A 25,421-nucleotide genomic window follows, 5' to 3' on the forward strand; every position below is an offset into this window, starting at 1 on the left:
TAGCTAACAATATTCCAAGTTTCACTAAAATTTCTTAAGCACTTTTTTGTTTGGAGTTGTGCTCCAGATGTGGAAAAACAAGCAAATTCGATGAATTGGAATCCCTCGCCGAAAGGGTCAGAGTTGAGGAACGGCAAAAAAATATATCCAGCAAAAAGTTAAGAATGTTACCAAGAAGCAAATAATTTCATTAGTCAAAATCAAATTAAAAGAAAATGAATGGTTTGTTCGAGTGGGGGATGAGGTGAGGATACAACAGTTTACATGTTGATTATTAATATTGATAGAAAACGAAAAATGAAAAAAAAAAAAAAATTGGGGGGGTGAGGGGGAGGGGGTGACCAAGGTAAGGTGGTGACCAGGTGTAGGTACACAACATCACGTTTATAATAAATGTTCATGGAAAAGAATGAAAGAAGTTTAATGAAATTCTTCCAATTGGTTGGTTTGTTATGTACAGATCTGTGGATTTTTAAACAATTAAAAGGCAATAACTATATGGAAAATTGACCAATCAAAAAAAAAACTTGAAGGGCATCGTCGCAGTATCTTGGTTCATGTCTATTTCAAGTTTGATGAAATTCTACTTGCTAGTTACTGAGAAATGGCTGCAGACAGACATTTTTCATTAAATCAAGGGCAATAACTCTGAGGAAAATTGACCTATCAAAAAAAAAAACTTGATGGGCATCAGCGCAGTATCTTGGTTCATGTCTATTTCAAATCTGATGAAATTCTACCAGTTAGTTACTGAGAAATGGCTGCAGACGGACATTTTTTATTAAATCAAGGGCAATAACTCTGAGGGAAATTGACCAATCAAAAAAAAACTTGACGGGCATCATCGCAGTATGTTGGTTCATGTTTATTTCAAGTTTCATGAAATTCTACCAAGTAGTTACTGAGAAATGGCTGCGGACGGACGGACGGACTGACGCCATTTCAATACCCCCCTCCCGATTTAATCAGCGGGGAATAACAAAAATGGTGCTTCAATATTCTATATTTAGCAAAATTAAACGCAACAACTCTTCAAAAACTCATTCAGTTGAAACAAGCTGGTAATTTACACATCTTTTGGTAAGGAACCTTTACAGAATGTTTCTTTAAAACCATTTGGACCATTTTGGAATGAAAATAGACAAGAATTTCTAAATTCTATGTATAAAACTAAATATAAATCATAGATAGATTCTATTTCTCACCTAAACTCATCCAGGATAAGTCCAGCTACACTAGAAACTTGTGTGTGAAAGTCATCCACTGCCTGTAAAATAACAGCATAGCTAAAAATAATTCAACTCATACATATAAGGCTGCAAGACTGAGCATTCTGTGAGAAATAATGCTTTAAATAATACATCATATGGCAAAATGTTTTATACAAATCATATATAGAATGAAATGATATTTTTCTTCAATTAAATGTTACATATTTACTGACAATAATATGATAAAAGTTCTGACTCTAGGAAATCAGATTATAACAAGTATTTTTTTTTAAATGGTAATAATCAGTTTTCTGAAGAGTAGAGTGTATATTACCCTCTGTGCACCATCAGTTCTCTTTGGGAACAGTGGTCTGGGTGGAATGTACTCTGCAACTCTTCGTGCAAGCTCCTCTGGGGGTCGTTTAGGGATGAGAGGTTTAGTGAGACAGATCTCAAACATGATGTATGACTTAGAATCCACATACTGCTGACCTTCAAGGTTGACTGGGGCTTGCGCTTCATGCTCTGAGCCGGCATCAGATTTAATAGTCTGTGATGTCTGGAAAGCAATACATATAAAAATGTACAACTGCTTTTGAAAAATTTCTTAGCATCTAGACACTGCAACTGTCAAAAATGTCTACACTGACTGCCTACATGCTTTAAAGTATCTATATTTTGCAAAGGTTATATATTAGATAAGTGGTAGACCAGTCTCAGAATGCAATGCTGCCATTGGTCTATTTCAAAATTATGATTTAAAACCACCAATCAGATTCTGAAAATTTCAGACTGGTCTCAAAACTCACTTTTCAAAGTTTGGAGTTAATTTTAGCAAAACATTAAAGAAGTTATAAACACGTTATTTCTTAAGTGACAGAAAACATTTCAAAAACTGAACAAGTCTGGAGGAAAGCATTATGTGGTAGTCATTTAAACAGTTTTGACAGGTAATTTTGTATATTTGGCAAACAGCATTATTATACAGTGTAAACAAATATACTATTAAAATGTGAAACAAATATCAAAAATGGTTCATTCTGTAACTAAGATGAGAACTGATGAGTATGTTTGAAGATTATAAACTGTTAACAAGTAAAAATGAACAATTACTGATTTAAGACAAGAACAGTTGTGACATAACAAACACAAAAAACCATGAAGTTACAAAGAGAACATAACTTTTAAAAAAAAACTTGTTAAACTATCACAGGTGCAAGTGCTGCAATTTAAGTGAGTATTAGTTTCTTGGTATTATTAAAACCATATAATTATGTATATACAAACTTGTGTGTGTTTCAGCTCTTGTAAAATTCAAAATTTTCCCTTAATACCTGACACATTTATGTCCACATAAGTCACATAGCCTTTTTATGAGATGGTATATTCTATAATCATGAATGATTTTCACAGGCAAAATACACTTTTGAAAGTAAACAATAACTAACATTTTGAACTAGAAACTTCCACTGACTGTTTTACTTACAGTTCGATAGGCCAGGCTATTTTTCTGAAATCATTTTCATGTTAAATTTTGATACTGCAACTATATATCATATGTCTATATTTAGAAGAATTCTAAACCCTCCCAAATCAATAGAAGTTATTCAACATAGCAATGTAACTTGACAACTGGGCCTCCCCATCCCCTCCCCTCAACCCCTCTGTCACCCTTCATCTTCAAAACACAGCTTTATAAAGACTAATCCCCAAATCCAATTTGATTTTCACCGTTTCTTACTTTAGCATGACAGTAAGTTTACCTACTAATGTTTCTGGTTATTTAACTCAGAATGTTGCTTTGCCATTGGTCAATTTGAAAATTGTGCTCAGAAACACTTAACAGCTAATTAATAATTATGATTGTTCCCACAAGCCGTATCAAGCTAAAGCCGGTCATGCTTAATGCAACAATGATGATGTAACTTTTAACAAATACAACAATCTGCAGCAAACAGCAGGGTCATGGGCACTTTAAGCAAAGCATTCAGCTTTAAACTTCCACTCTTAAATTGAAAACCAGGGACATTTCTTGAGAAAATGTTAAAATACCAGTACCAACGTAAATTGTTAGAATCGCTATAACAACAGTATTTCATAGAGGACAAATTCTACATTTTAATGTTCTGATACGCCTCAAATTTCAGATATACATTAAAACCATTTTTAAACCAGAAGACAGAAAAAAACCGACTTATCGACTGATATTATGCATTTATACTTTTTCAGTAATAACAGCTAAATAAGGTGAAACATAATGGTTTATCTAGAAAAATTTTAAACCAAAATTTTTAATAATTATTAGTTGTACTGGGCAGGTTAACTTCAAAAATCATCTTCATAACTAGACAAATGCAACACCATAAAGTTTACTATTTTTAATGCAGAATATGTTTAAGACTGCATTTCTTTCGTAAAATCATTATTTCTGGTAATTCTTTACAGAATCTATGCAAAATCTGATGAAGAATTAACCTTTAGCATGCTAGATAAATTGTCGTCTGCTGGAAATGTCGTCTGCTAAAATTGTAAAGTTCATTCAATTTGCTCCAAAATTGGAAGAAATATTGTCAGAGTAGCAAACAGCTTGGAACCTTATCAGACGCCGATTTAATCGGCGTCTGATCTGGTTCCAAGCTGTTTGCAAAGGCTGTTAAATTCGCCTGCAGCAGGCTAAGGGTTAAAGTACCATTCAACAGATACTTCATATTTCATACTGAGTAACTTAAGGAATAAACAGCCACTGTTATTAACCTGAAAATTTGTGAAAAGCTGACAAAAAAAATCTTAAATTTCATTAACATTTACAAAATATTTTTATGTCAATTAATTCCTATAAATTAAAAAAAAATTGAACACAAAGTAAAGCCCCAATAAAATTTCAAAAGAAACAAAATTAATGCTGGCATCTGTTGAGATTTTCATCATTTCTGTTTGGTAATGTTTGGTACTGGTTGGTACTGTTTGGTATCATTTGGAACTGGTTGGTACTGGTATGATAACTGAACACAAAAGGTCACCATATACTTACAACCATACTACTTTTATCTCCCTTTCAAGTGTTAATATAAAAATGTCTCAATGAAATAATGATTCTGATTACTTTTACACATGCATTCCATTTACCATTACAATATGAGCTAAACATGAAATTAATACATACTCACTTCTAAAATCTTTTATTTTACACTTCAACCTTAAACTAAACATTTTTCCATATTTACTGTAATGACATATAAATGACGACACTTTTATGTGTCAAATACATGTAGTTAGTTAATATTGATGTTTTCAACAGAACTGAAACAAAAGAACAATGTATCATCACTTCTGTGCCAAAAGTGTACAAGTGCTTCTTTACATCAATGCAGTTATCCCCTTTTAGCGCTGAGGTAACAATTAATGCATATTAATTTTAAGTATTTGTGAGTATGTAATAATTTGTAAGTGCAAATAGGTATCATAGGCTTTTCATCCAGAAATATGCACATAATGTTGCGCAATATCTCCCATGCAGAACACGTGCATATTTCTTTATTCTTATGTACATGTATTAACATATGACTCTTATGTGTACAATGTATTATATGAATTAAAACCACAAAACATTAAGTTTCATATTGCATTCTCAAAATACGAAACTTATGTGTTAAGATTAAATTGTCTGAATATAATTTAAGTAATTCTAACGCATGCATTTCCTTTACCATTACCAGTATACGAGAGCTGAACATGACTTGAAATCATATGTGCATATAAATGAAAGAAGCACACACAACAATCCCATATTCAACTCTCATATTATAACACAATGATGAGCAAGGGCTGAACAGGTATAACACACAGGGTTTTTCTATGAATACAACAGCAACATCAATGAATATTTAAATCACCAGTGAGTGAAGAAAAGGTCTGGGACCACAAAAAAAATGTGACACATGAGTTATATCAAAACTCTATGATGTTACTATATTCTGTTCTCCTTCCACAAAACAAAGAAGCATATTGTGTGTTTTTATGCATGGTATAACTCCTTTTGTTAGAGCTACCCTAGATTACCTTCTTGTGATCATGATGGTCCTTTGCATGAGTGTCATGGTCCTGAGTCACAAACAAAAAAGTTAAAATTTTACACCTTGTACGTATATATATGTGGCCAGTTTTAGTTACAAAAAGTAATGGGAAAATGGCCACTTGAGGTTTCAATACTTCTTGTAGGTTGACCATAAGCAGGCAATCACTTCACTGAAAAATCCCTGATAGTCCAATAAATATGGAGTTAGAATCTTATATTTATGCATATGTTAATCAATGAGCCTAAAACCAGCAGAACCAATGTCAGGTGCAAGTTCATACCAACAAACAGAAGTGTCTCCATGCTCCTTGCAGCCTAAAAAACCCTCACACATACCAGAACCAAGCTCAAAATTACTTCTAATGATTATTCAGTAGATTCCACATGACTGGGATATACCTCCACTAAGTATTGAAACCCGTGTTGCCATTTTTTCCATTACGACTTTTATTATTACAGTTTCGTACATAAGACAACAACTATAGACAGTTTACAAACATGCAACTCTCATTTTAAGGTTTTGCTAACCTGTAGCCTGCTGTCGGCAAGTGATTTTGCCTTTGCGACCAGTGCAGACCAAGATCAGCCTGCACGATCATGGTCTGCACTGTTCACTATTCAGTCAGTAAATTTTCAGTGAACACCCCTTCGATTAATAAATGGAAGCCCAAATTGAATGATGGACCAGTCCATTTTAGAAATATAGCAGGGTAAAGGTCAAAGAACAAAATACATTAAAAGAAAAGTAATCAACATTGACAAAACATGGTTACAATTAACATGCACAAACATAACTTAAAACAATTATCAATGCTTGCTAAATATTATACTTTCTTTGAAAGTGATTTTTGTCAGTAAAATGTTGGCATGCTGTTAGGTAATGACTTCAAAATGAATAGTGGTGGTTGTCCCATTTGATTAAAATTCACAACATATTCATTTAATGAAAATACACTTGCTAAAAGTTACAGACCAAGATCAGCCTGCATATCTGTTCAGTGAGTAAATTTTCAGTGCATGAACACCCCTCCGAATAATAAATGGTACTGCCCAAATTGAATGATAGACCAGTCCATTTTAGAAATTCAGCAGTGTAAATGGTTATATGGGAATCTTATTATGGACTAATAAGAATCTAGCTAATGCGACCATAATGCAGAAAGGCACAGGATGAATTTTTTTAGAGTTAACATAATATTTTGGTCGTTTTGATATCAGACTTTAGGGCAATTCCTTTTCCAAATGGGTTATATATTTTATTCCTGGTCAAAAATGGATGCAAAACCTGAGATAGGACAACCAACATATTATCTCAAATACTGAAAACATGCAATACTGTGAGTCTATAAGCGTTATATAAAATTTATTAAATTTTATCTGATATAAACTACAGGTTTTTTATTCAGTACATAAAGTCTTCTACATCATGTACATACTGTCGTGTACATCTTTATTTCTGTAGATCTATCTGTAAACATTTGAAATGGGAATTCATACAGGTTTCAATATTCAAGTCCAGGTACCATTTGTCTATAAAGACCACTAGATTTAATTCCAGTTCAAGTAATTTCTTTGGATTTCAACTTGTGAATAAAGAAAACCTGTGGATAATGACCATCTGCAAATTAGACCACTTTCTAGCTCTTCCAAGCATGGTCATTACACACAGGTTTGCCTGTATTCCAAAAGGGATAAAATGTTCTGCATGATATTCTCATGTATAAATACCCATTTCATCTGTTTCTAAACATGTGCAACTACAGGTTTACCTCCGGCACAGCCAAACTTGTCTGTTATATAAAGTACAAACTTGTCTGTTATATATGGTATAAACTTGTCTGTTATATAAAGTACAAACTTGTCTGTTATACAAGGTATACAATGTAACACATAGTGAATGAGAGTGAAATATGGTGATTTCAGAAGCTCCTGCATATTCACTATTAGGTAAGAAAGTAAAGGTCTTTATTATGATTGTGAAGAGGTCATGCCTACTCATTGAAAAAATACTTAGTGCATTACAAAATGCTAAAAACAAAAATAACATCTTTCTTCTTCCAGGTGCGTTAAGTCAGAACAGGAAATCTGAACGCATTGGTGAGTATTTTGATGTGTTACAACATCATTAGATGGATCTAACATTTATTTAAAAATCATAAAAACAACAAACTTAAATTTCACTATTGGAAAGACAGAGTTTATGAATTATAGTACATTTGTACCAATTGATTTTGCCTTTAATAGTACATAAACTACGAATGAATTTGGTGTAAATAGAGAAGGCTTTTTATGCCTTCCTTCACTACAGCATCACATTTTGGTACTTTTTTTTTTTTTTGGTGGGGGTGAGGGGGGCATGCTTAACATCACACCAACACAATTATAGGTCATATGGCAATTTTCTAACTTTTAATGGTGGAGGAAGACCCCCATTGCCATGCATTATTTCATCACATGGCGGCACCTGGGTAGAACCAGCAACCTTCCGTAAGCCAGCTAGATGGCTTCCTCAACTGACAAATTCAATGCCCTGAGTAAGACTCAAAGCCACACTGGTGAGGGGCAAGTGATTCGAAGTCAGCAACCTTAACCACTTGGCCACAGAGGCTTCAGATTTTACATTGAAATGAAAATGTTCACATATGTTACATTTAGAAAGTATTTAAACTTCAACAATTTTGTTAAGGTCAGTTAAATCTCTAAATGTATGAAACAAAAGTCATCTAAGTTTATGACTACAAAAACATATAAACCATTTATGGGAATAAAATATCTGACTGAATAATGTCACAGGGTGAGAAAAATGTGCAGCCAGACCGGGACTCGAACCCGGGGCCTCAGAATACCGTTCCGATGCTCTACCGACTGAGCTATCCGGCCGCCTACACATTTTTCCCCGTTTTAATATTCAAGTTCTATACCGTGACATATTTCCCCACCATTTTGAAATTCGTCCTCGAATTTCAGCGGGTACTTTATATATAAGCAATTACAGGCGTCGGAGACTAACCAGTGTAATGCCGTCACGGTCCCATGTTGGGCGCCAAATGTCACAGGGTGAGAAAAATGTGCAGCCAGACCGGGACTCGAACCCGGGGCCTCAGAATACCATTCCGATGCTCTACCGACTGAGCTATCCGGCCGCCTACACATTTTTCCCCGTTTTAATATTCAAGTTCTATACCGTGACAATAAGATAAGTTACTTTATCAATGTGCAAGTTCAGCTCACTACTAATTCTACTGTCTTCAATAGAAGAGCTTTTAACACTTTTGTGAGGTAGGATCGACTGGTTCCTGGTCTTATAATGACCATGCACAATGAGCAGGGCTAAAGCAGTTTTACATACTGCCAAGACTGTGATTGGCTGGTTTCTTTACTGGTGGGAGTGATTTATATAAGTGTGACAGCCACCCTACCCTACGCTAGAGTTTTTTCAGCTCAACTCGTGGAATGTAGAAGCAACTCAGATTCAATTTGACATATTATTTGTGAATAACATTTTGGAAATTTGATTTTTTCTTTTATGAAATACATATTAAGTATTACAAACATGGCAGATGTGCATTTTTATGAAGATTTCAGAATAGGTGACAACACAGTGAGATAATAGGATCGCCATGGTGACAAGGAGTGCTCGAAGAATGCACAGGAAGTGACATCATCATTACAAACCTCAGAATCATGTGTTTGTGCTATACTATTGGATCTCTGCAAGCAAGGAAACAATAACAGTGAACATACATGGAAAACTAAAATCACTGGATGGCTACTCACAGTATATACATGGATAATAAATGCACACAGATATTAACAACTGTCTACAAATAAGGGATGAAAATAAAAATTCTATCTTCGTATAAATGATACCGTTACTTTATGGAAATATAAAGAAGATGAATAATCTAAATACATTATCAGTTACGATTCAATCACAATTACTGTCTATCTATCTTAGTTCAGTACTAGAAATAAATTTCTTTAACTATTCTACAGAACACATGAATCTTTATCAAACGAAAAAGTCATCTTTCCAGTTTCTCTTACTAAACTTTTACCAAAAAATGAAAAAGAAACCAACAGAAATTTGAAAAGAAAAAGTAACACATACATGTAGTGTGTATTAAAATGACAAATCAGAAAATGCAACAATTCAGCTTTGTTATCTGGGACAGTCAGTGAAAAACCGCAATTAAAGAAACTATTTGAGAACTGAGAGTAATATTTTAAATGTTTTAAATGGAATCAAAATTTAAACTAGATTGTATGGTATTAAAAGCCTTTAGAAAATACAAGAAAAACTCCCATAAAATCCAGGACCGAAAACTGTGCATCAAAATCATTCTCTCTGATGTGTAAGATTTTTTTTTTTAAAAATGACCAAGTCTAGCTAGTACAGTGTACTTTACAATCAAACTAGAGATGCTTTTGAGAAAAGCACATGTCTCCCACAACTGCCCCAGTATGAAAAATGTCTAGTTTCTCTAGATGGTTTAGACGAGTGGATCCAATTAGATGGTCTGGACGAACGGATCCAATCAGTAATTCAAGGGCCATCATTCAAAAAAAGACTGGGCGGATTTGGCTAGTTATCGAACTTGGTTAAGGTCTTATGGTCAAACACATTTTGTTCAAGTTTGGTGAAGATCGGATGAGAAATGTTCGATTTATAGAGCGAACAAGAGTAAAAAGGCTGATTTTTCAGTAATTCAAGGGAGTAACTCCAAAATCCCCAGACCGATTTGGCTAGTTATTGAACTTGGCCGAGGTCTCATGGTCAAACACATTTTTTTAGTTTGGTGAAGATCGGATGAGAAACGTTTGACTTAGAGTGCGGACAAGAATAAAAAGGCCGATTTTCCGGTAATTCAAGGGGCGTAACTCCAAAATCCCTGGACCGATTTGGCTAGTTATCGAATTTGGCCAAGGCCTCATGGTCAAACACATTTTGTTAAAGTTTGGTGAAGATCGGATGAGAAATGTTCGACTTAGAGTGCCGACAAGAGTTAAATAAAGCCGATTTTTGGTAATTCAAGGGCCAAAACTCCAAAATGCCTAGACCGATTTGGCTAATTATCGAACATGGCTGAGGTCTCATGGTTAAACACATTTTGTTCAAGTTTGGTGAATATCGAATAAGAAATGTTTGACTGAGAGTGCAGACAAGAGTAAAAAGGCCAATTTTTGGTAATTCAAGGGCCATAACTCCAATATGCTTGGACCGATTTGGCTAGTTATCGAACTTGGCTGAGGTCTTATGGTCAAACACATTTTATTAAAGTTTAGTGAAAATCGAATGAGAAATGTTCGACTTAAGAGTGCAGACAAGCTTTGTGACAGACACACACACAGACTGGAGTAAATCAATATGTCTCCCACACCACTGTGTGGTGGGAGACATAATAAGTCAAAACTGTAAATCCATTCAAAGCAATGGTAAATCCATACAACGATGGTCTAGCAGTACCCTTACAGAAGCAAGCCTCTGTGGTGTACATGCTGCGTATTTGCTGTGTATATGCCGCGAACACAGTAGTACGCCAGAGGAGTACATTTTACATACACCACATGCCGCGTACTATTTCGACGAGTACACAGCATGTACGCAGGAGGTCACTAGTACACTTCAAGTACGCAGCACAGACTCTGAAAATTTAAGGAGTACACTGCATGTACGCAGGAGGGACTTGTACGAGAAAATAGTACACTGCATGTACACCGCAGATACTTTGAAATTTGTGCAGTACACTTCATATACGCGGGAAAGACTTGTACAATTTCTTTTGGCATTTATACTTAGTTTTTTTTTATAAGTTAAAGTCTGAAGTAAACTTCATATACGCGGGAGGGACTTGTTCATTTTCTTTTGGTGTTTATACTTTGAATTTTTTTAGGTAAAAGTCTGAAGTACACTTCATGCAGGAAGGATTTGTACATTTGTACATTTTTTTTTTTTTTTTTTTTTGGAAGCAAGAACTTGATTTCGGAGTAACTTTTATCTAATAATAGCATAGAATAGTTCAGATTACCGGTATTCTGAACAATGAAAATTTGCCAAACTATTTGCAATGTTCATTTGTGAAACTTATATCTTAGTGATTTCTGAGCTGCACCTTGCATGCAGTGTAAAAATATATTCTTTTTCATTTTGAATTAATCCTGGAGCTTTCTAACTTGGATAATTGAAAAGCCTTATTTGAACTTCGTTGCATTACATTTTGTAATACATGAAATAATTACCAAGATTATGCCTAAACAGCGCCCGAATGAGAAGAATTAATAGCTCTCGCTATTATTTGAATACTCTTAAGCAAAACACCATTCTATCATGTTTTATAAAGGCTTTAATGCTCATTATGTTAACTCATTAAGGCCTCACCAAATTAAAAAGTTGTTCATCAGATTTGCCGCTCGTATACTTTTCAGAACGTTTTTGGCTAATTGAGCTCGCCCCATTGGAAAAAATCAATCCAAATTTTTTTGGTGCGCTACTTTTTACGGACGTAAAAGTGTATAAATGCTTATATAATTCCAGTCCTAGATTGTTCTCAGATGGATTTTAATCAAAATAAATACATACTACGCACACATCGTCTATAATAAATCATAACACTTATATTTAGTTGCATTAAAGTTGTTTCCCCTTGATGCAGTTACGCCATTTTCTTTAAATGTTTACCAAATTACATGCTACAAAAATTGATTTATTTCATTGAAAAGTGGATGAAGAAAAGTATACTAATTTATTTGATAACATCAATCTACATTATTTTGGTAAGGGTAAATACTTATTGATGCATGTCACTTATCTTTTTTTCTGTTTTTTTCTGTCCAAATGATCAGCATTTGCATACGAAAGTCGGTGGGGTAAGGAATTTACATTATCACAGCAGTTTCGCCACAAGAGTACACAGCATGTATGCAGCAGGAGTACACAGCATGTACGCCGCAGGACTCGGGCCAGGAGTACACAGCATGTACGCCGCAGGAGTACACAGCATGTACGCCACAGGAGTACACAGCATGTACGCCGCAGGGGTAGTACACCGCAGGCTCATTTGCATGTGAAAAGTGTATGTGCCGCGTACATGCTGCGTACTATTTCCCGCATACTAAATTCCTCCAGCGTTCATCCTGTGTACTATGTAGTCCACAGCATGTACGCAGCAAGTAGTACGCGGCAGAGCTCATTTGCATGTCAAAAGTGTACTACAAACGTACTATCAGTGTATGTGCGGTGTATATCCTGCGTACTATTTAAAGCCCTTGATTTCAGTACACATCATGTACGCATCATATATGCTGTATGTACACAGCAAGAGTACGCACCAGGCCTTTTTCTTCTGTAAGGGTAGGCCCAACCAAAAAGCAAGAAGTTAAGAATCAAGTTACCCTCGTTTCATCTCCTGGGACTTTTGAATGCTAAACACAGGGCATAAAGTAATAGCTAATTCAAAAGTAGCTGCATTATAGATGGAACATTTGCTGTTTTTTGTCTGATGGGATTAAAGGGACTCGCCCACAGCTTGTGTGAAATTTTTCAAAATGTTCATTTTCACTATGTTTGGCACAGCATGTATATATGACACTAAAAAATTATCAAGTGAGCAAAAAAAAAAAAGAGTTAGATATTGATAAAAATTGCAATAAAAGGTTAATTTTCTCCTTTGTTTCAAAAACACTGCACCATATTTTTGGACATTTATAAGGAAACCTTGCAAAAATCATTTGTCAAGAAGTTTGTACAACTCAAACTTATTACTTTCACAGTACCCACACTTTACAAATTTTTCAGAGAGAAAAAATCGCCTTAATTTGTAAACGAGTCGCTTTAACACCAGTTTTCAGAAGTATTTCTGTTCATTTTGGCATAATAAAACTGACCAAGTATTCATATCATGATTTCCAAGAAGGATAGAAAAGATTGATTAACATCGATCAACTTTATATTGCTTCGAACAGTATTAATGACGTTGACAAAAACAACAAAAATATAGTAAAGAAAGAATACTGTTCAACAATAAAAGTCCCCTACTAGAGACATCTGTCGTATTGCTGCCATAGGAACCACAAATTATTATACTGAAACTGGATTAAAGGACTTTCATATTCAAGGGAAATAACTTAAACTGAAATCAACTAAAAACAAAATAAACAACAAAAAGTAATCATCAAAGGCATTTTTTCCCCCAAAAATATGCCAGAGCTATTCAACTTTTAAATGATCAACTGAAATTCTGGTACAGACCAAACTTAGAAAGGAACCGAAGAAACAGAGAGAGAAAGGAACCTTTCCTATCACTTCAACACTCATAACATACCCTGGAATCATCGAGCCTTGAGTGCTATTGAACATATTTTAAATAGTAATATCTTCACAGCTAGTTCACAAGTAAGTTCATTAAGCTATAGTACGTAATCAAAGAATGCATGTTGATATGTCTGAATAGATCATGCATCAAAGTAAAAAGCTTATTTATTAAAGGTAATAATATGCCATGCTATAAATGCATCAGGCATAAAATCTGATAATACATGTCAATGAAAACTGCAAAATCTCTCTTTTTCAAAAAAAAAAAAAGAACGTCTTCAAACAAATAACATTGAGCCGCACCATGAGAAAACCAACACAGTGCATTTGAGACCAGTATGGATCCGTGCAGTCTGGTCAGGATCCATGCTGTTCACTAACAATTTCTCTAACTGCAATAGGTTTTGAAAGCAAACAGCATGGATCCTGACTAGACTGCGCGGATGCGCAGGCTGGTCTGGATCCATGCTGGTCGCAAATGCATTATGTTGGTTTTCTCATGGTGCAGCTCAAATTGAAAATAAGTAAACTCAAATGAAATTCTGCAACAAAATATTTCTAACAGCGAAAATACATACACGAGAACTCTGGTGTGTGGGACCCTAGGCAAGACAAAACATATAAATAGCGTAAAACATTAACAACATCTAGAAAAAGCATGGATATTTAATCCAGAATGAAGCTGAAAATGACCTTTTGCTTTAGTATTTACTGTGAACAATAATTAACTTTTTTTATATAGTGTTGTAATTAATTAACTTATCAAGTTAACAAAAATATCTAAACTTTATCTTTATAAGAGCTGCAAAAGGAAATGTATAAGCCTACCAATTATTAAATGTTTTGTATGTATATTGTCGAATTAGATGTCCTTTTGTGCAGTTAAGACTAATTAAGTAATTTAAGTTCACTTTTTTACATTTTTCAGTAAAATTAATTTGAAAGTGTAAGCAGATCTGCTACCATACTTTATGGCAACAATACAATAGTTTATTTCTACATCTTTCTTTATTTTATTCTTTCTTGTGCTCTTAAAAAATTGACATTAAGCTGTAAAATTCACTATAAGAATAACTGGAGATGGACATTTCTATATTTTGAAAACATAAAACTGAGCAATTATGAAATCCCCTGTATTATATCAGTGAGGAGGTGTACAATTAGAGATGTCACATGTTAGGGTGACATTCAAACATATAGAGGAAGGTAAAAATGGTAAAGGGAAGTAACTTGAACAAAACAAACAAATTGTAACATATAACATACCCCTTTCTTGGCATCCTTCTCCTTTTTATCGTCTTTTCCTCCTCCACCCCCTTTCTTTGGCCCCGGGGATGCAGTGCTACGGTTGAGTATGTTATTAGCAATTCTGGCAGCTTCCTCACCAAGACCAACCTTCCTTTTTGTCTGTTAATAATAAGTTAATAACATCAAAATGTTAACCTTTATTGCGTCTGTTTTGGTTTTAGGTCACCCTGGCAGAATCTAAGTACAATGGTGACTTTCAAGTTTTCAGTGATGTATGAATGCCCAAGCTGTCCCTCTACGTATTATTTCTTAAATTCAGGTACAGGCCAGCACCTATGTAGAGCAAGCTAGCTGGATGGCTTCTCACGTAACACTCAACCGGAACTCTAACTCAAGAGTTTGAGGGCAAGTTATTCAATATTCAGTGCCCATAACCACAGGCCTCGGACTGCAAGGTTTGTAAAAGATTCCACTGGTACTAAACACTAATATAAAGCTAAATTTATTCTCTGGTATTCACTGTTTTCAATTCTCAGCTTCAACTTTAACAAATTTTAAGATTAATGTACATCAACAATCAATGCAGTTGTTTAGATATCCTACCTTTTCATAAAGTGCTTGATCAGTGTAAGAATATATTTTGTAGGCACCTCGGATTCTCTTCACTGGAATAAAAAAGAAATATTTCCAATGCGGATATTCATACACTGTTTAAAGCTTTGTTCACTGTACTTGTAACAGAAACACATTACCCTTAATCTGTGAACTCGGCAGCAGAACTTAATAGTGACTCAGACTGTGCTACCCTTAAAAACTTAGTACAATTGTACTTCAATGGATTTTGAAGAAATGAAAACTAGAATTTTTGTTGTATGATAATTTGTCACTGTAGCCATTTGCTGTAGTTTTACTGAAAGGTGAATCTTTACTGATCTCATACTGATTGGCCTTCATGCTAAAATGTCTTGACAAAATTTGAGTCAGTGTTAGACCTTTAAATTATGTGCCTCTGAGAACATCCTATACAAGCAGAAAAAATGTGCATAAATTCTGCGGTTTCACCCAAAGCAGCACACCTTAAATTTTCAAGATAAGCTTAAAGAGAATGGCATTTTTTCCGCTCTGTATGTGATTTTGTCGAGACCAACACAAAATTTAAGTTATTAAGTCACTCATGAATATTAATGATTTCATATCATTTATTCAGTTTTTGAAGAAAATGATCAACATACCTCCAGGGTAGAGCAAGGGAGCTAGATTGACAAAGGCAACACCATGGAAACTTACTGATCCCTCATCATCCTGAAACAAACATAACATACAGTGAGTAACAAGAATTCATACAAATCGGTTGTTTTTGACCAGTAGTGAAAGCTGCTCACTCACTGATAGGATTAAAACTTGGGTAATATCTGTGTAAATCCCTGGTTTGACATAAAATGCATGGACACATTCACCTAGGTGACTATAGTGCGGTCTAAAGCAACTAAAATTCAAATGAGCACCACTAGTTCAAACTGTACTGCAAACCACACAATGTTTCATGGATCAAACTGTGGTTACTAGTTCCTGAAATGAAATGGATGCAAAAACTGAAGTAATTATGTTTCAGTAGTTTTGAGTGGCCTCCCTTGTTTTTGATATGCACTTTCAATTATGTCATTAGATCGCACTTTCAGCCCAAGTGACAGTGTTCTTTATCTTTACAGATGATTTGAAAAATATTTTCATATCAATATTTGCATACACCGAAGTTAAGATGATCAAATAATGCACCTTTTTTAAATTTTTAAATATTTTTTTTTTTAAATTTGGGCATGAGTGTGAATGAGTTTTAAAAATGTATTTGGGTAATAAAAGGTTAAAATAGGAAAAATACTAGCTAGTTTTTACTAATACTTCTAAATATACTGAACCATTCATTAGTATGACTATAATTAGCAATGGCAATAGGTATTAATGACATGAAACTTAATCATTTGGTAGTGTAGTTTCATTAACATTTTTAAGTACTTGAAAAACTTTACCATTTTTTAGTTACAAATCTGTATGAAATGCATAGAGACTGAGTTAAAAAGCTCTGTGGTAAAAGGGAAAAATTGCAAGGTATTATTCTTGAAGCGGTATTGCCTGAAAGACCTTGGGAAAATATGACTTAAATTACAGTCGCTTCGTACTTGCGACCACCTCTATTAAGCGATTTTTGTTTTAAACAACCAGTCAAAATCCCTCCCGAAGTTTTCAGTATATAAATTCATTCCATTAAACAACTTTTTTTATTAAACGACTAGTGACCACATTAATGTAGTCCCGACAGGTAAAATATTCAACAAAAGTATCTATTAAGTGATTGGGTACCAAAATTCTACCGGGCATTTCTTCATCTGTGTAATTAGCGAGTACGTTTTGCACGTGACTGAATGCAGTTAACCTTTGTATCAATCAAACTGACAAACAATCTAGCCATAATTTTCACAGTTTGTGGATTTTGAAACCATACATATCTGTTCATAATAAATACAGTTACATTAACTGTTAAAAATAACTTTCCTTTTCATCTGACTGAAATTCATTAAGGGACCATTCCATTAAGAGACCACTTCTTAGCAGTCCCTTGGGTGGTCTCTTAATACAATGTCGACTGTATGCGAACACTGTTTTAAAAGAACAACTGGAGTTCAAAAAGTTAGGATGATTTAAAGGTGATTCTCTGCTAATATGGGTGAAATTACAGATGGAAACAGACAAAACTGTTTCATTTTCTTTGCCTCTCTGAATGTATTTATAATCAAACATAATATGATTTATTTCGTCTCTCTACATGTATATTTATGAACAAAATAATGTAAGATGACTGAAAAGCTTTGGATAAATATTCATTGGAATAACATAATGTAGTCTGGTATAAAGTGTTTCTGGGTAAACGTTTTATGAAGGAGGGGAGATAGGGGTATGGATTTAAAGTCAAACCAATAGCTGAGGTTATGGCATAAGGGAACGACCCAAAAAGCCAGTCTGTACAATCAGGCACAGGTGGGCACCTGATCATCCACTAAGTTTTTGGATGATCTTGGGTTTTTGTATAGTTCTTGATTTTTAAAAGAGAAATGTGAAAGAAGCAGACTATAAACTGGAACTATATTACTTTGCATTAACTATTTTGTGACAGGAAAACAAAATTTCTATAAGCAGTTCTGTGAGAAAATCTATGAAATGTTTCCTTTTGACAAAGACCAGCTGTTTCACTAAAAATCATCAAGATATAATTTCACCATTCAAATGCAACAAAGTTTCATATCAAATTTAAACATGAAACTATGTCCGATCTAAAACATTTTTAAAACATTAAATTTAAGTACAAATTTTTTTAATGCAAACTATCATGAAAACAGCAGGTCTTTGTAAGCATGATACACGTGCACAACTGCCTCTATCACGTGCACTGACCTTGACAGCCCCACTCTGCAAAGAAGCACACACACAATAATCATGCATTGAACATAATGTAAAACATCACATACTAAACTTAACCACAAAATATCACAGCACTTTGCAATGTCGGTTTTCAAGACAAAATCCCTACATATTTTGCATATACAACAAATCTGCCAAGGTAAATTTAGTTTCCAATAAAAATCATAATACATTAATGAAATTTCTAGTTGCAAAATTTTTAAAGTGATATTTTAAGTTTCTTTTATAAAAATGAACAATGTGGAATTTTGAATACTGGTACATTTTTCTATAGTTCAAGATCAAGTACTAAAAAAATGTGACAATCTACAGAACTAATCTAAAGCTGGGGAAAAAAATGTCCAACTGAAAATAATATGCAAATTAATCAGTACAAGTACAAATTCACACAAAGAATGTAAACTTAGAATTCACCCAAAGGTCTATTTAAACTAACTCAATAAACAAAACAAATGAAACAAAACTGGACACTGAAAAGAAGCTATAATTATATCCTTCCATTTTTGATGGTGATTAAAAAGAAACCGGATATAAAACACATACAGTTGAAACTCGAAATCTCAATTCATTTAAAAATTTGACTTGAAATGATTCTGTTTAGGGGACTGAACTTTAATCTTTACCCTGCTAGATTTCTAAAATGGACTGGTCCATCATTCAATTTGGGCAGTACCATTTATTATTCAAAGCGGTGTTCACTGAAAATTTACTGACTGAATAGCAAACAGTGAAGACCATGATCAGCCTGCACGGATGTGCAGGTTGATCTTGGTCTGCACTGGTTGCAACTTAGGCAGAATCACTTGCTGCCAGCAGGCTAAAGGTTAAAATGAGCCGCACCATGAGAAAACCAACATAGTGGGTTTGCGACCAGCATGGATCCAGACCAGCCTGCGCATCCGCGCAGTCTGGTCAGGATCCATGCTGTTCGCTTTTAAAGCCTATTGGAATTGGAGAAACTATAAGCGAACAGCATGGATCCTGACCAGACTGCGCGGATGCGCAGGCTGGTCTGGATCCATGCTGGTCGCAAAGCCACTATGTTGGTTTTCCCATGGCACGGCTCAAATGTCTTCCAGGTAGCCAGAATTTCGAAATAAGAGAGTTCGAGATATCGAGTTTCAACTGTAATTTAGTTTTTTGTTTTTGCTGGGTTTAACATACCACCAACAGAGTTATAGGTCATATAGTGATTTTCCAGCTTTTCATGGTGGAAAAAGACATCAGGTGCCCCTCTGGGCATTTACATAAGCAGGCATTTGGGTAAAACCACTGATCTACTGTAAGCCAGCTGGACAGCTTCCTCTTATGAAAGAATCCTACACCCCAAGCAAGGTTTCAAAGCCACAGCAGTAAAGGGCAAGAGATTTGAAGTCAGCAACTCAAACCCATTCACCCAAAGAGGACCCCATCAATTTAGAGTAACTCTTTAAATTAATTTTTGTAATTTAAGGTTATTTCCACCAAGGAATAAATTCATAAGTTTTCAGAATATTAACATGTTTTTACCTGAAAACCATCAACAACTTTTTAAAGGGGTTCAGTATCATAATAACAAACTAAAATAATCTTTGAAACAAAGCAGATCAGTATTTTGTGTGTATATTGGGGTGTACAGAAAGGGAAAGTAATATCACTGCACTCAAAAAGAGTAGGAAAACAGAAGTTCAGTTTTCTAAGGTGTGCTTACAACCAACCTTACGAGGCCCATTTCCCTAGGTACAAAATGGTGTAAAACAAATGTGAATAAAATCTATACACAATCTGTCTATGATCTAACAAGCTCTAAATTATCACCCAAGCACAAACATGTGGTTAACTGTAATGTTATAAGTAAAGTGTTGTTTTTTTTTATGTTAGTGACACCACAACATTACTTCCTGATTCCTGTATTTGTATGCCAGGCACCAGGCAGGTAGGCGATCAGTAACCATTATCTAACCAGCAGCAGGCAGCTTACCAACTGGTCTCTCTTCGATAACCAGATCCCCCTCTGACAGGGTTCGAACCTTTGACCTCTTGATTGTAAGGCAAGTGCCTTATCTATCAGGCCATTACAGCTCGACATAAAGAAGCAGTTAACCACTTGTTTCACTGATGTGAAGAAATCCTGCCATATCAAGCCAGGTTATTCTCTTTTTTATCAGAATAAATCAAATGCAAATTGAAAAATCATGTGTTTACCAAGCAAAGAAAACAACAACTGCTGTATCTATCATGTAATAACAAGAGCACCACAATGCGGAGCAATATACACCCGAAGGTATGACCTTTGACCCCTAAGTGTGACCTTGACCTTGCAGCGAGCCATCTAAAACATACGCTCTGCATGTCGTCTCAATGTGGTGAACATTTGTGCCAAGTTCCTTTAAAATCCTTCAAGCAGTTCAAGAGTTAAAGAGCGGACACAAAACAAAGTCATATGGCCCTAAGTGTGACCTTGACCTTGAAGCGAGCCATCCCAAACATGAGCTCTGCATTTTGTCACGATGTGGTGAACATTTGTGTTGATCTTCTTTGAAATCATTCAAGGGGTTCAAGAGTTACAGAGCAGACACGAAATTGCTAACATACAGATGGACATATGGACACCGGAGTCATAACATAATATGCTCCCTTTGGGCATATAATAAAAACTGATTTGTAAGCATAATCATTGTGCAATAATTTCTAAGCTTTCTAAAGCAAGGTGTAAACCTGAAATCTAAGTCGGTGTTTTAAGGCATCAAAAATCTTTTTACTCATGTCATTTTTACAACAAATGTTGAAATATAAAGGTAAACAATTTATAACCACTGAAAACTGTTTTAAAATTCACAATTAAATAGCCCGTATTATCAATCTTTTGGCTTTTGATACCACTGAACATTATTTTATAACTGTTAGATATCACTAAGAATATTTTATACCTTACATTTATATATCACAATTATGTGGAAATCACTTTATACTAGTATTCTAACGGCTTTTACATTAATTTACACTATTTATCATTTCAAGGCACTGGCCTCCAGATTGTTCGAAAAGTAAAACAAGAAGATTTTTTAGATATCTGGAAATCAATGCTGTATTTCTTAAGAATGCTTTAAAACTTAATTACTGACAGACTAGATGTTACGTAAACACTTGAGAATTAGTTGTTTTTACTACTTTTTACGATGAAAATCTAAAAGAGTTTGTAAAGCTTTACTCGAGGTACCGTTAATTGCCTCGATTATAAATATCTACATTTTATGCATATTGAACACTAAATCCTCTATAGCGGTATTGGTAACGACAGCAGAAACTTTTTTATGCCGCAGCAGTCCGGGTTCAATTCCCAATGCAGTCATCTTTCAATTTTTTTCTTGATTTGGCATTTTTGAAATAGTTTAGAAACAAAAACTTATATTCTAATGTTCATAATATGACCAAACTTCAATTTGAAAGAAAGATCATTTTTAGCCAAAATCTGGAGGTCAGTGCCTTTAATGGCTTTCACTATAAATAAACAGCAAATGTAGAAACCCATACAAGCATTTTAATGGCCTTTGATACCGCTGAAAACTAATACCTGATTGAAAACTGAATAGCAAAATTTTAATGTTGAAATTTAATGGTTTTTGATGCCACTGAATACAATGTTATAATTAAGATTTGATTGCTTCAATTACCACTGAACACAATTTTATAACTGACAGCTAAGACAAATGTGGAAACTAATAATGGTATTTCAATTGCTAGGCTTAGCTGAAACTTAAAATTAGCAAGCAAATTCTAAAACCCCCATACTGAAATTTTCATGGCTTTTGATATTATTTAATGTTTTTTTTTACAATTATCATTACAATAAGGTTTCTAACTGCCATTAATCCACTTGATTAAACTCTTTCATTTATTTTTAAAAGTAAGCTTACTGTTTTTCTGTATCGAAACTGGTAATACAATAAATTTATAACAACAAATTTCAGCTAGTAGAGCCATTAATATTGATACAAAACACAGACTTACAGGCGCAGTAACTATTTCATCTGGCTGTTAAAATAGTTAATCGGTAAATATTAAATGTATCAGGATATCTGGTCAATGAAGATGAAGGACATGAGTGTAATGTGGTTGTACACATTATTACAATATTTTAACTTAGATTGTGATAACAATATAAACAAATTGGGCTGGGTAGATTTCAAATGAGTTAAGAGCGTAAAATCACAAGTTTTTAAGGTGAATTAATTTCTGTTGATTTTCAAATCTTCTATAATTTTCATACAATGTACAATTTTAAATACACATTGGTAGGAGAGGAGCATATTTGCTATTATGGAACACAGATGATTTAAGAAAAACTGGAACAACTATAAAGAACTTGAACTTAAAAGAGAAATCACTTTTTTTTTTTTAAAAAAAATGTTCCTGTTTTTCAGGACCTGCAACTGCAGCTAATACAAGATTACCTGTAAATCTTAAATTTGATAAATGGAAATAATCTTATTTCCACTAATCAAGTGTGTCCTGTGCGTTCATTCCATGAAAACATGATATAGCAAACAGTATTTCATCCAGTAAATACTTGATATAACAAATGGTAACTCATTCTGTGAAACTGGATATAACAAACATTATTATATACCCATTATAAATTCTGTAAACAAATTGGCTTGTAATTCACAATTTAATATGAACAGGCAGGAAAAAAATCTGTATTTTACTTTTTTAATTCCGTATTGTACCTTCCATATTGTATGCTGCCAGACTACTTTCATTAATATTCATTTCCAAATAGTGCGCATAAAAATTTCACTTAGTTCCATTTTAATATCGATAAACAAAACGACAAACAAAAAGGTAGAGGTATATAATAAAAGAGTCATTATAACAGTAGCTAGATCTGGGATTTTGTATTTAGCTCTTGTGGATTTTGCAAGGTCGGATCACACTCGGCACTTGCCCGCCCCATGAGATCCGATCTAACAAAAATCCACTCAAGCTGAATACAGCATCTCAGATCAAGCTACTGTTATAATAAGCCTATTGTATTTCATTCAGTGATATAACAAATAGTACTAGTATTTCATTCCGTGAAAACTAGAAAAAAAAAATGTCTTTCCGTGAAAACTATGAAAACTAGATAACAAGAGGGCCAAGATGGCCCTAGGTCGCTCACCTGAGTAACATACCATAACACACCATAACAGTGTAAACATGTTTGACCTAATGATTTCATGGAAAAAAATATTCTGACCAATTATTAAAATTGGAGCAAAAAATCTGGAGTATAAATAAGTATTTTCTTTGATTTGACCTAGTGACCTAGTTTTTGACCCCAGACTACCCATATTCGAACTTGACCTAGATTTCATCAAGCCAACCATTCTGACCAAATTTTATGAAATCCAGTGTAAAATGCAGTCCCTACTGCATACACACGGGTTTTCCTTGATTTGACTTAGTGACCTAGTTTGTAAACCCAGATGACCCATATTCGAACTTGACCTAGATTTCATCAAAGCTATCATTCTGACAAAATTTCATGAAGATCAGTTGAAAAATACAGCCTCTATCGCATACACAAGATTTTTCTTTGATTTAACCTAGTGACCTACTTTTTGACCCAGATGATCCATAATTGAACTTGACCTAGATTACATCAAGGCAATCATTCTGACCAAATTTCATGAAGATTAATTGAAAAATACAGCCTCTATCGCATACAGACGGGTTTTCTTTGACTTTTCCTAGTGACCTACTTTTTTAGTCCAATGACCCATAATCAAACTCAAAGTAGATTTTATCAAGGCAATCATTCTGAGGAAATTTCATGAATATCAATTGAAAAATACAGCCTCTATTGCATACATAAGATTTTTCTTTAATTTGACCTAGTGACCTAGTTTTTGACCTCAGATGACCCATATTCAAACTCGACCTAGATTTCATCAAGGCAATCATTCTGACTTAATTTCAGGAAGATCAATTGAAAAATATAGCCTCTATCGCATACACAAGGTTTTTCTTAGATTTGACCTAGTGACTTTCTTAGATTTGACCTAGTGACTTACTTTTTGACCCTAGATGACCCATATTCAAACTCGGCCTATATTTCATCAATGCAATCGTTCTGACCAAATGTCATGAAGATCAATTGAAAAATACAGCCTCTATCGCATATACAAGGTTTTTCTTTGATTTGACCTAGTGACCTAGTTTTTGACCCGAGATGACCCATTTTTGAACTCGGCCTAGATTTCATCAAGGCAATCATTCTGACCAATATTCATGAAGATCAATTGAAAAATACACCCTCTATCACATACACAAGGTTTTTCTTTAATTTGACCTAGTGACCTAGTTTTTGACCAGAGATGACCCATTTTCGAACTCAGCCTAGACTTCATCAAGGTTATCATTTTGACCAATATTCATGAAGATTAATTAAAAAATACAGCCTCTATCGCATACAAAAGGTTTTTCTTTGATTTGACCTAGTGACCTAGTTTTTGACCCCAGATGACCCATTTTCAAACTCGGCCTAGATTTCATCAAGGTAATCATTCTCACAAAATTTCATGAAGATCAGTTAAAAAATACAGCCTCTATCGCATACACAAGCTAAATGTTGACAGACAGACAGACGACAGACGCCGGACATTGAGCGATCAGAAAAACTCACCTGAGCATTGCTCAGGTGAGCTAAAAACAAACAGTATTTCATTCCGTGAAAACTAGATTAACAGTATTTCATTCTGTGAAAACTAGATACAATGTATATATCATGTTCTGGTAAGATGAATAAATTTCTGAAAGAAGATTTTATCTGGTCAATTCTAGAAAAAAGAACATGAGAAAGAACTTGTTTACCCCTTTCTTTGTATCTGCCTGCTCATCTTGCTTCTGTTATATAATTTATCAAGTTGAGAAAAATATCTCCTAATTCTAGATAAATCTTACATATTCAGCTTTTAATGAGTAAATATATTGATATATATTATCTATGAAAAGATATTGGTATATGCTTAAGCTAATACAAAGGAACATGCTTGTATATTTTGAAGGCTACAGAATGTCTAGAGATGATGTTAAGTATAAAAGAAATATTCTATGATTACATATATATATATTTATT

General features: G+C 34.2%; 1 protein-coding gene and 1 non-coding gene across 43 annotated transcripts in view; both read right to left on the reverse strand.

Moving 5' to 3' along the window:
- LOC123540806 (cilia- and flagella-associated protein 70-like) overlaps positions 1 to 25,421 on the reverse strand; it is a 59,936-nt gene that overhangs the window by 16,524 nt on the left and 17,991 nt on the right. For 6 of the 42 annotated variants that reach the window (XM_053545451.1, XM_053545443.1, XM_053545436.1 and 3 more), the window contains exons 10-21: positions 25,157 to 25,189; positions 18,293 to 18,307; positions 16,078 to 16,147; positions 15,449 to 15,510; positions 14,864 to 15,004; positions 14,176 to 14,199; positions 13,608 to 13,631; positions 12,679 to 12,708; positions 8,962 to 8,997; positions 5,271 to 5,312; positions 1,546 to 1,770; positions 1,206 to 1,267 (exon numbers count right to left, since the gene is read on the reverse strand). In XM_053545451.1, coding sequence (XP_053401426.1) covers positions 1,206 to 1,267; positions 1,546 to 1,770; positions 5,271 to 5,312; positions 8,962 to 8,997; positions 12,679 to 12,708; positions 13,608 to 13,631; positions 14,176 to 14,199; positions 14,864 to 15,004; positions 15,449 to 15,510; positions 16,078 to 16,147; positions 18,293 to 18,307; positions 25,157 to 25,189 — 764 coding nt within the window. Of the gene's footprint in view, positions 1 to 1,205; positions 1,268 to 1,545; positions 1,771 to 2,697; positions 2,722 to 4,242; positions 4,264 to 5,270; positions 5,313 to 7,055; positions 7,077 to 8,961; positions 8,998 to 12,678; positions 12,709 to 13,607; positions 13,632 to 14,175; positions 14,200 to 14,863; positions 15,005 to 15,448; positions 15,511 to 16,077; positions 16,148 to 18,292; positions 18,308 to 20,016; positions 20,035 to 25,156; positions 25,190 to 25,421 lie in introns of all 42 variants that reach the window. The other 36 variants (XM_053545269.1, XM_053545264.1, XM_053545247.1 and 33 more) reach the window with 36 other exon arrangements.
- Positions 8,358 to 8,429, reverse strand: Trnat-ggu (transfer RNA threonine (anticodon GGU)). Its single transcript has one exon. It is a non-coding gene; the product is annotated as a tRNA-Thr (tRNA).

The sequence above is a fragment of the Mercenaria mercenaria genome, chromosome 1 (assembly GCF_021730395.1).
Source record: "Mercenaria mercenaria strain notata chromosome 1, MADL_Memer_1, whole genome shotgun sequence".
NCBI classification, from domain to species: domain Eukaryota; kingdom Metazoa; phylum Mollusca; class Bivalvia; order Venerida; family Veneridae; genus Mercenaria; species Mercenaria mercenaria.